General features: G+C 35.4%; 1 protein-coding gene across 2 annotated transcripts in view; it reads left to right on the top strand.

The window, feature by feature from the left end:
• The window catches only part of LOC100377033 (isocitrate dehydrogenase [NADP] cytoplasmic-like), a 22,651-nt gene extending 10,661 nt beyond the window's left edge, over positions 1-11,990 (top strand). For both annotated transcript variants that reach the window (XM_002736572.4, XM_006818749.3), the window contains 6 exons: positions 4,420-4,634; positions 5,055-5,123; positions 5,414-5,565; positions 6,136-6,276; positions 7,640-7,805; positions 9,709-11,990. In XM_002736572.4, the coding sequence (XP_002736618.1) occupies positions 4,420-4,634; positions 5,055-5,123; positions 5,414-5,565; positions 6,136-6,276; positions 7,640-7,805; positions 9,709-9,793 (828 nt within the window). In that variant the 3' untranslated portion in view covers positions 9,794-11,990. The remainder of the gene's footprint in view (positions 1-4,419; positions 4,635-5,054; positions 5,124-5,413; positions 5,566-6,135; positions 6,277-7,639; positions 7,806-9,708) is intronic.
• Positions 11,991-12,127: the final 137 nt, after the last annotated feature.

The raw sequence follows: 12,127 nt of genomic DNA, 5'->3' as shown, positions 1-12,127 counted from the left end.
AAGTGTAATTTTTTGCCCAACTTTGTAATGCTATAAGTGCCGCTCCGGTATTTTTTTTTACTTGAAATTTTTACCATACATAGATAATTAAAATATCTTTCAAATAATATCTTCCAAAATTTGGTAACTTGTTTGGTTCATACGTGGTCGTCCCAAGAAGTAGGTCATTTTTTGCATTTGACCAAAATTGTGGATGTAAGCCATCTTCAAAGGACTCTACATGACAAAGTAAAATAGAATTCTAACTCAACTTCTTTTCAAATGTAGATCTATGAATTACTTATCAAATAATTGCTTGTAGAGTTTCGGGTCATAATGTTTAGTCGCGTGGTTGTCCCTGAAAGTAGGCCATTTTTTGCACTAGGCAGAATTTTGGAATTTTAGCCATGTTCAAAGTACTATACTGGACAAAGTGAATTAGAACGTTAACTCAACTTCTGGTCAAATGTAGGTCTATGTATTGTCTATCAAATGAATGCTTGTGGAATTTTGGGTCTAATGTTTAGTCACGTGGCTGTCCATGAAAGTGGGCCACTTTTTTTGCATTTGCCAAAAAAATGAAATTTTAGCCATCTTCAAAGTACTCTACGGGACAAAGTGTAATCAAAATGATGCCTGGCATGTACTTCTGAATAACCTGGATAATACAAGTGTGCTTCTGGTAATGGACTGGGCCATGAAGTTCCTGCCAAGGAGGTACAGGGAGAGCCGAACAGACTGGTTTAGAAAGCGGGGCATACCATGGCACATCACGGTAGCATACCAGCAAAGGATCTATCCAAGTCCTTATACCTTCGAAGTGACTATGCTGGGTGTTATCACAACACACTCATACTTCAAGCAGCTAGGCATATCAACGAAACAGCACGAGTCACCATCAGACGGCTGGACTATTGCGACCCACAAGGGGGGAAAGGGTCATGTGACAGACAGGCCACAACAGTGAAGTCCCACATAAGACCTGGATCAATGAGGGCCACAATGTTGAGACGGCCGAGGAGTTTATGATTGCCATTGAGTCTTGTGGTAGAATCCCGGGAGTAAAGTCTTTCTGTGTGAAGTGGTTGCAGATGTTGCATCGACATCCATGAAACTGGATGGAATCACCAAACTCTTTGAGTTTAGTGATGCAGGTCTACGTGTCTGGCGAGCATACAACATCGGGGAAGGGAATATTGTCCCTTGGCTGCGATTGCCTGCCATAGAACCACCGCTGCTGAAGATTGTCAGTCAGCCGTCAAATCCTGGTTCTGCATTTCGACCCATCAGGTCAAGGCAGATGAAGGTGCAAGCTTAACAAGAAATCAGATTCTGATGAAGATGCGGCACGTCATGAGACTGTGCAACCCACTCAGTGGTAGCCTTTTCCCTTGTCCAGAAGAGAGCTGCGTCAAGATTTATCAAACATGCAAAGGTCTGGAGGCTCATGTAGCTGTCGGAAAGCACAAACGTCGGCTTGGAAGAGAGACTTTGCTGGACAAGACAAAGTTGAAGTACGCAGAAAAGCTTGCACAGGGCCTGTCAGAAGAACAACACCTTTGCCACGGCAAGGATGGGCACTGCGCAGTCCGAAGAAGACTGTCAGGTTTAGCCACAAGCAAAAAAAGGACCTTGATAAGCGGTTTCGGCTTGGACAAGCTACTGTGTCCAAAAAGATGAGGCATGCGTGTGATGCACAAGGCCAATGGCTATTCCAGGTGCAGGACTTTTTGACTGGCCAGCAAGTCTCTAGCTATTTCTCCCGACTGGCAGCTAAATGCCGTAAAGCTTCAGAAGACGACGACGACGACGACGAGGAGGAGCAACAGGACCCTGCTGTAATCGAATCCTCTAACAGTCGCATACAGGAGGAAATCATCACCAACGCCGAACTATGTCACCCTGTCCTGTACGATACATTCAACCTTTGTGACTTGGCAAAGAGGGGAGGCCTGTATGAGATTGGCATAGTACTATTAAGGTCCATTTGCGAGCACTTTGATGTCGACGTATCCTCCATCACTGACCGTCGGCGCAAGTCGGCATTTGTTGCAAAACTTCAAGAGTACTCGAGTTTCTGCCTGGTTTGTGTAAAACTAGAGTGTACTAAGACGTAGAGGTTTGTGTGTTCTTATGTAGGCTTAGTTAGATAAATGCTGTTAGGATGTTCCGTTACTTTGGAGAAGATGCATCTTGAACAGTTTGTTTCTTTTAACATTGTCAATGTCCAATGTATATTATGTTAGTACTACAATGACTGATAATGCACTTACAGTGTTAACTTGAAGTTTAGTTAAGCGCCGTGTAAATATCAATTTGTAATAAAGAAACTAAGATATTGTTTTAAATTCAGCTATGTTCTATAATGCATATCAAAAAGAACACTAACACAGGAACAAAAGTTCCTAACATTCAGGTGATACACAATTTCTAAATATGGCATATGTTCAGAAACCTTCCGGGACTAAACGTCACTCCCTAAAACTCTACGAGCATTTACTTGATAGGCAACACATAGATGACTGGCTTAAGAAGAAGTTGAGTTAGTCCTGATTTGTCAGGTACAGTAGCATACTTTGAACATAGCTAAAATTCACAATTTTCGTTGAGCACAAAAAGTGACCTGCTTTCAGGGACAACCATGTGATTAAATGTCATGACCCGAAGCTCTACAAGCATTTATTCAGTAAAAAATACAAAGATGTACATTTGATCAGAAGTTGAATCAGAATTCTTCTTCATTTCTTCACGTAGCATACTTTGAAAATTCACAATGCAAAAAGTGGCCTACTTTCAGGGACAACCACGTGACTGAACGTCATGACCCGAAACTCTACAAGCATTCATTTGATAGACAATAGATAGATGTACATTTGACCAAAAGTTGAATTAGAATTATTGTTCACTTCGTCACGGAGTGTACGCTAACAAAGCTAAAATTCACAATTCTTGTCAAATTCAAAAAATGGCCTACTTTCAGGGACAACCACGTGACTGAATGTCATGACTCGAAACTCTACAAGCATTTATTTGATAGAGACAATACATAGATTCACCTTTGATAATAAGTTGAATTAGAAATATATTTTACTTCGTCATGTAGCGTACTTTGAACATGGCTAAAGTTCAAAATTTTCGCAACACATAAAAAGTGGCCTAATTTAAGGGACAGTCACGTGACAACCAAACAAGGTACCAAATTTTGCAAAAATGCTTTTGATAGATGTTCCAATTATCTATATATGGTACAAGTTTCAAGCCAAAAAAAATACCAGAGCGGCACTTATAGTGTTACAAATTTGGGCCAAATATCTAATTGTTTTCAGGCTGCCCAAGAACTAAAATGTTTGTCTTTGGAAATTGCACAACAATTTTGAAAAAGCCAAAATGTTGGTCTATTCAGATCTTGTTTTGTTTTTATGGTAGGTTTGAAGTTGTTGCCGAGACAGTGCCGTAAAATATGCTGATTTCCGTGTTTTTGACATGCGAAAATTGGGGAAAATGGCCAGAAAACTTTGTTTGCCAGTTACCATGGCAACAAGGAGTTTTGATCTAAAAGAAAGCTATTTTGAGGGGTTGTGGACCAATTTAAGTACTATCACTGTGCAAAATATGAGCCAAATCTATTTTTTGTCCCCTGCCACCATTGTTTGATTCTTACAGACATTTGCTCTTAATTAAAACACTTTGAATTTATACTTTGCATGATTATATTTGGTCAACGCGAAACATTATTTTTTCTAAATATTTTCTGAGACTATTTTTATCAACGCAGGGTTATTTTTCCAGACAATATGGACTTCGTAAAATCTGCCAAAACATCGCCCGGGCGATCTTTTGGTCCACACACATTTTTCTAAAAAAAATCAAATTTTCCAGGGCAAGGTATCAGCCGAATCTGGTAATATTAATATTCTCTGTATAATTTGTCATACATTAAGCACTGAAAGTAGGACCCTATTATTAGGTGATTATGATTAGATCCCAATTGCTTTAAAGATTCCTCTATAGGAAAACTACTGCCAACCACTTAATTTTTGCTGCTAGAAATTTTTGCCATTTTTGATGATTTTTATGGTATCATAAAGGCAAAATTTTGTTAGAGTCGCTGACAAGTTGTCTTGTACCGGGTATATGTATGGTCCCAGAGAAATGTTAACTGTTACAAAATTCTATGGTTTTTATGGAAAATTTGTCAAAAGCTGTTATAAATGCAGCTCAAAATTAACCATATATGCTGCAATACTCTGTAATGTACTTAACTGTTTGTCAAGAACAGATGGACAAACTGAATTCAATTATTAACAGACCACATACAGGCAAATTACAAATGAATAGTCAAGCTAGCTTTTCTTGTATTTCATACTTATTATTTTTTATCCTTTGAAGTAATTAAAATAAATTGTCAAAGTAATTATTTTCTTGTTTATTTCTCTGTAGTATAAAGCCACTGACTTTGTAGTACCAGGCAGCGGAAAACTTGAGCTGAAGTTTACCCCCGATAATGGCGGTAATGTCATGAACTTTACTGTGTTTGATTTCAAAAACAGTGGGGGTGTGGCACTAGGAATGTACAATACAGATGCTTCAATCCAAGATTTTGCCCACAGTTGTTTCAACTATTCCTTGGATAGAGGTTATCCACTTTATCTTAGGTATGTTACGAATATGTGTGCACAGATTCAATTTGCATGACTCTGTTTGTTGGTGGCTATTGGTAACATAAATAGCTATAGATTACTGTGAAATTGACTACAAAATTTGTCACCTTTGCTTGAAACATTTCTTGTGGATTTTACTAGAAGAGGAATTAGCAACCTTATAAAATTTTTAATTATTTTCACATTGGTTGGTTTAGTATACTGTAAATTTTGTGATTTTGTGTTTTTTTCTGGAGTCAATGACAGTCAGTAACTTTCGTGAAATGGTTGTCTTTGCAAATGCCATACAATCGTGAAATAACAAAATTAAATAGATTACAGTATCCATTCTTTTCTGGCACATGTAGCTGTGAAAGGAGTGTGTAAGACTATCACTCATCTTAATTTCTTACTCTGTACATTTCATTTTTACAGTACTAAGAATACCATATTGAAGAAGTATGACGGTAGATTCAAAGATATTTTCCAAGAAATATATGATAAGTAAGTTGTGTATGTATGTATACTGTGACATTGTTATCACATTATGTGCATGTATTATTGACACTTGTGAAATATCAGCATTCCTAGTACAAGGCATAACATGATATGACCATTGCACTGAATTGTGTTGTATTTCAGTAGCATATTTGCACCGAGCACAAACTGTTGCACTTAATTTTACTCAAATCATATGTATGCATGTTGAGGAAGATTGAGGGTTTGATCTCCTAAGCAATCAAATGTGTGATCAAATCCACAAATGAAAATTTCGGATTCCAATTAATTTTCAGGCAGTACAAATCTAAGTATGAAGCCAAGAATTTATGGTATGAGCACAGACTTATAGATGACATGGTGGCGTATGCAATGAAATCGGAAGGTGGCTTTGTATGGGCTTGTAAGAATTATGATGGCGATGTTCAGTCAGACTCTGTAGCACAAGGTATTGCAAACACTGGTTTCTGTTGTGATAATATTTAATAGTCTTGATATTTTATAAATATGTTTCAGTTAAGTATCCATAGATGTTACTATGAATGATCAGTTCTAAAGCGGCATTCAGATGGTGCTTAAAACAAATTTTCACAGATTTGTTGAGACAGGTGTCGTTTCACCAACTTTATTCGGGCATAGTGTTTACATTATATCAGCCCCAAAACATTTGTGGCAGTTTTTTTTTTGTCCAAAACTTCTGCTGCAAACATTTCTTTCTTTTATAACTCAACGTCGAAATTCTGATCTTTGCACATTATTAAGCATTGGAAATACCCCCAAAATACTTCGCTGTTTGTCAATCCCACACAATGTTTTGACACCATTACAGGGCTTTGTTTTCCCTGTTTTTATTTTTATGTTAATGCAGGATCTCACAGTGAACTGAAAATATTTATTGATAACATATTACATGTACTTTTAAGGGAATCCTTTTTAACCAGAAGAATTTACATCGCGTGTCGTCATTCTGTCAATTCATTGGTTGAACTGTAACATGGCGGGTTTATCTATTCAATAGGGTATGGTTCATTAGGTATGATGACCAGTGTATTGATATGTCCCGATGGTAAGACGGTTGAAGCTGAAGCCGCACATGGTACAGTAACAAGACATTATAGATTCCATCAACAAGGCAAAGAAACATCAACCAATTCTATCGGTAAGTAACCAAAATGCAAATTCTGTTAATATTTGTGCCTGGTTTATTTTCAATTTGCCCAACTTCTTCTCAAAAACTGCCGAACCGTTTGACTCGATTTTTGGTGTGTGGATGCCTTGATTTTCAAATTCCTAATTTTGGCGAATATTTTAAAATGGTCATTTTTGGTCAAAAAATCTATTTTCAACTTCTTCAAAACCGATAGCCTGAATGCTTTGATACTTGGTGTGTATGTACCTTGTGTTGACATCTACTAGATTTGTTCATCCCATGGCCATATCTTTAATTCTCTAATTTTGGCAAATATTTTTGTCATTTTTAGATAAAAATGGATTTGGTGTTAGGCCTACATGTGTTTATTATTCCATTGACAACCTTGTGTGGTTGTTTGGCGATATTTCATTTAAAAGTACAAATTTAAACGAAAAGTTGTGGCATTCTCGCCCGCCAGAGTTTTATTTCCGCCTCGAGCGTTCCGCCACGATAAAAAAAATGTTAACAATGCATGTGACGTCACTAAGCCCCAACGTTCGGTCTGGCAAAATCAGCTTGTGGTGTCAGTGTGTTTTCTATGAGTCACACGCGAGTATTTTATTTTGACCGCCAATTTGAACGTTTTCCATGGTAACATCACGTGATTGCATACCAAGAATATAGTGGAAATTTATGCAAATTATCTAATTTGCATATCAGCTAGTGAAATTCAGGCTATTTGGGTGCTATTTCAAGAACCATTCAACATATTTCAACAAAACTTGGTATATACATGTATTACGAATTCAGATAATTGCAAATATCATGTTATGTTATTCTCTCAACTCGCTAGAGTTCTTTTTAAGTTCTCTTTGATTCTAATTTTATTGAATATTTCTGTTATTTTTGTAAAAAAATTCCACTTTTAGCATTGTTTTATTGTCTCACTCACTGCCTTTTGGGGTATTTGTCATATACAGCACTAATCTTTTGTACAATAGCCGTTGAGCAACAGGCCATTGGCCTATTTTTTATGTAACTAATTGGTCAAAACTTTTGGTCAAATTGTCATAATAAATTGCCATTAACCTTTTCACCACCAGACTTTCTCACCCAAATTTGTCTGCACTTTTTTTTTGTATTCAATATTAATGAAAATGAACCCTAATTTTTGAGCCAACAGACAAAATTTTCAGTTTTTACTCATAAAATTTGGCCATTTTTTTCCAATCTCCTGAAGGAAAGTGCAGACTATAAACGAGTCTATTTTGTAATGAAAATAGGAAACTGGTGGTGAAAAGATTAATCTCATCTCTGACTGCAGCAAACTCAAAAAAAGATTAACTCATTTACATCAACCCTATAATCACCATTTTTGTTTTCATTTCAGCATCGATATTTGCATGGACACGAGGTTTGGCACATAGAGCTAAGTTGGACAAGAATGATGCTTTAGCTAGATTCTGTAGAAATTTAGAAGCTGTCTGTATTGAAACTATAGAAGCTGGTTACATGACCAAAGATTTAGCAATCTGTGTGAAAGGATCAATGGATAAGTACGCAACTTTTTTTTCTATCTATTTATATATTTGAATGTATTTGGTTTTGTGGTTATACATAACAAATCAGACACACACATAGAATATGTAGACAGGTAAACATGACAAAAGTACTGATTTCATTTTGTACACAGTATAATAGACCTTGTATAAATGTCTATATGTAATCTTGAGTAAACTGCCAGAATGTATATCCTGTATACTGTGCATGCATTAATATCCTACTCACTGGGTTTTATTTTCAATATTTTCGTTGATTGAAGTACAATTCACTGAATTAAATACATGTGAACTTGTCAAATAACAATAGAACTCTTTCTTTATCTGCCACATTTGAAACTTAAGGTAGCGAGACTATTATTTGTGTTGAAAATTACGATTTTCACATTTATTTATTAATTGATGAAATGCACTATAAACTTTCATGTGATAAAGTCAACATAACATAGAATGTCATGTAAGTTGGTTAAAATGTAGATTTTCTGAAGGGAAGCAAGGCAGCCTCAGTAGTGTTTTCCAAAATCAACAACACAGGTTTAATCTGTGTGCCTATAAGTTTCAAAGATAAACTCAAGACAAAGCATTGTTAGGATGTGTTATCAGTAGCTATCTGACACACAATTAGTGTTTCCAAACATTTGAGTGGTTTGTCTCCGCCCCTATTTGTTTCACAGATTAGTCATTTGCATATGAATGTGTCAGACACAAGGTCACACAGCCACTGAAAAAAATCATTGATTTTGGTGTTTTAATATGCCGAATTTATCCAATTATAGCTATCCCATTCCTTTATTTTTTTGGTTTGAAAATCTTTGCTGTTACTTCATGGACGTTTTCTAGGAGTTTATGTTTTTCAAAATACAAGGTCTTTAACAAAAAATAACGTATACTTATTATCGTCGGATTAACACCAAATTTTCACAGCTTTAAGGTGACAGTGAGAGGAACTTGAATGTGTCCAGACAAACTATTTCATCGATTATTTACCAACGAGTCGTGGTTTGAGTTGGAGGCAATGCGACTAAAACAGTAATTGAAATTCAGCACACTATTTTTTAAAACGCGTTGCTTGAATAAAACTGACCAGACACATTCAATTTACCAGACTATTGAACAACTAGGAAAAGTGAAAAAAATACTTCTTATCGCCAGCATAAATGCGTAATTATTTTTTTTACAGAAAAAGTAATTTTTCACCTTTGGTTGAGTAACGCGTCGTAGAATGCAGATACGGGCATGCAAAATACACTTGTGAAAAGCTTGAAGTCTGGCGATTCTAAAAATATATACTGTAAAATACTTTATTTTCGCTTGGAATTTATTTTCGCTATTTTCGCTGAAGGGATGATTCCGTGAAAATAAAATCCAGTGAATATACTTTTTTTCCTATATTTCACATTAAACTCATCAAAAATCAGTGAAAATAAATTCCATACAAAATGCCCAAAAAGTCTTTTCAGCGAAAATTAATTCCAGCGAAAATAAAGTATTCCACAGTACTTTCCCGGGTCTATTTGTAGTCATTTAGTCACAATTAGAAGATGAAAACAAGTATGCAAATAATAGTCCCGCTACCTTAAAACCAGATAAAATTGGTTGAAACTATCAAAATTAAATGTCTCTGTTTTGTCATGAGGTGATTAGATAATTGCAACTCGATAGAACCAAGAAGAATTACATACTTAAAACATAGAGGACTACACGTTCATTTGTAAATTCATTTATAATACGGATAATAATTGTTTGTCATTTTCATACATCATAATTTCAGAACCTTTTATGGACGTAATTTTTACAGACTTTAAATCCCATCCCAGACAGGTTTTGATTTTGTCTTTTTGTTATATCCCTAATTCTACTGAATTGCAAGTGGTTTAACTGATGTATTTTTTCGTTACAGAGTTGACCGCTCGGATTACTTAAACACCTTTGAATTCATTGATAAACTGGCAAGGAATCTGAAGAACAAGATGAGCAAACTCTGATGGGAATGACTTCACCGCAATTAAATCAAGACTGACACTGTATAATATGGCTATCATATAAGGGGAGGGGTAGATATGACAAGCACTTTTAATTAAATGTGAGATATGTATGCGTAATATATAGGCATAATGTATGTAATGATAAATACTAATATATGCAATAGATTTTGCTGTACGGGTAATAGATTATGCAATCACGTGGCAGTGTTTGTGCTCAAGACTTTGGGGGTGGGGGTATGAAAAATGATATGGACTTTCAAATTTCTTGTATTCCCGATTGGTTTGATTTGATGTAGCATTCTGGGAAGACTCTTTTTCATGGAGCATACTCGATGACATAAAATTCTTGATGAGTTAATTTATGATAGCGAATGTTTTAGCTTCGTACTATGGTTTTGTAGTTGCTCTATTATTAGTGCATTAAACTTAAATCAAGTAATATATTAATATTTCAGTATACTATGCATTTCTAATAGAACAAATACGGTAGTATGTCTATTGCCTCAGAGCTGCATAGTACATGTATTTAGTAGTCTATACAAGATTTATTTTCCAACCAATGTATTGAATTTGAGGGAAAACTAATATATGAAACTAATATTTAACATATGAATGAGTATCGGTACATCTATTTATTAAGTTGAATGTAGATTACTTACATATCTCGCCTTGCATTCTTTTAATACTTCACTCACACACAAACCTTGAATACACTAATTCACTTTATACAAAAAAACAATTCAGGTTTCAGGACATGGCTTCGGATATTTTGATTACATTATTGTGAATATTTCAGAATTATTACAGAAAAAAAAAATATTTATCTTGAGTGAATTAGTGATATTCATCTTACAAATATCTGTATTTCATTACTGGAAATGGAATTTATTTTCGTTACTGATTTATGATTTATTGTACAATATTCAAAAATAATTTTGGCGATTTTATGTCTAATAGACATCTTAAGGACAATAATGGTGGTAATTGTTGGACTTTGGAATATGGTCAATGTCACTATGACTGAAGAACACCAAATGTTTTCATTTTTGTGAATTCCCACGAGTTTCACAAATTTGTCACTGGTGTGATGTATTGTCTTATAAAAAAGTCTGTCATTGTACAGCATGTATTGGTATATAAAGATGGCACCCATATTAAATACTTTACGACTGTGGTCCTTTAACTTTTAAATGTCATTATTGCTGCTGCTTGGAAGTGGGTTAGTGCCTCAAACTATGCAGACTGATATTAATTGAAGTATTAGTGCATTATTTACATAGATCAATGATCAAAAGGCTTTGGCATGTACAGCTGATGACCTCCTATTGATAATGAATGTCTAGTGGGCCTGATCAAGATCACGCTAACGTACACAAAACGTAATTTGGCATTTATTCAAAATCGCTAGGTCAGGACTTGCACTGTTGATTTCTCAGACCGGATTGTGCAAAATGGGGTGTGATTGGGTGGCCATCCAATGTTTGTTTATAAGATAACAATGTTTTTGCTTCTGTTGGTGTCTGCTTATAGGTCAATTCAGATACCAGCAAGATAAATTTGATTTAACAAGACAAAATGTCTGATAGTACACATTACATTGTTTTATGGTATTGTCAAATTAATTGAAATGTGTCACTTCCGTCAAATCTCAGTATTCTGTAGCCTGTCGTGTAGCCCCCTGGCTCCGACTGTTAGATTCACTCACGCACAAGCTTATGTTAGAGGTGTACCAACCATGTCAAGATAATTCTGCTAATCACATGGTCAGATTTTGTCCTGTCAACAGACCTTTAGACAAGTATCACTATAGTGTTATAATATATCAAGCTAAGTTAAACCATAGACTGGAGGTACCTATTTTAAAATTTGGGTTAACTCGTGTAGTTTTACGTAACCGAGTTAAGTTACCAAAAAAAAAAAAAATATTTTCACTGATTTTCAGGACTGAGCTTCATATATTTTCAGAAAAATATTTCAAGCGACAAAATATTATACAGTATTCTATTTACCGCCCAGTCATTCAAGATCAGTTTGTCAATCCAAGGGACTCTTTGAGGCACCATTTTATTGTCTTGTATTGTAAATTTACGGCTAGATTAAACTTGTAGGGATGCTCTATTGGGTATATGGGGGTTGGGGGGAGGGTAATTGTACAGCGTGGAAAAAAAAGTAATAAATTCATTTCGTGAAATATAAATGTAGTCTTGATTTTTGACTCCTGTGTGCGAATAGAAGTCTTTGCGGTTAGTGCATCTTTCTGTCTGTCTGTGTGTGCATCTGTTCCTCTGATATCTCATGAACCAATTATCACGGTACATAGATGCACTGGGATAA

Source organism: Saccoglossus kowalevskii, chromosome 7, assembly GCF_978046115.1.
Source record: "Saccoglossus kowalevskii chromosome 7, keSacKowa6.1, whole genome shotgun sequence".
In the NCBI taxonomy this organism is placed as follows: Eukaryota; Metazoa; Hemichordata; class Enteropneusta; family Harrimaniidae; genus Saccoglossus; species Saccoglossus kowalevskii.
Note: the sequence above shows the minus strand (reverse complement) of the source record. Positions and strands in the feature narration are given on the sequence as shown.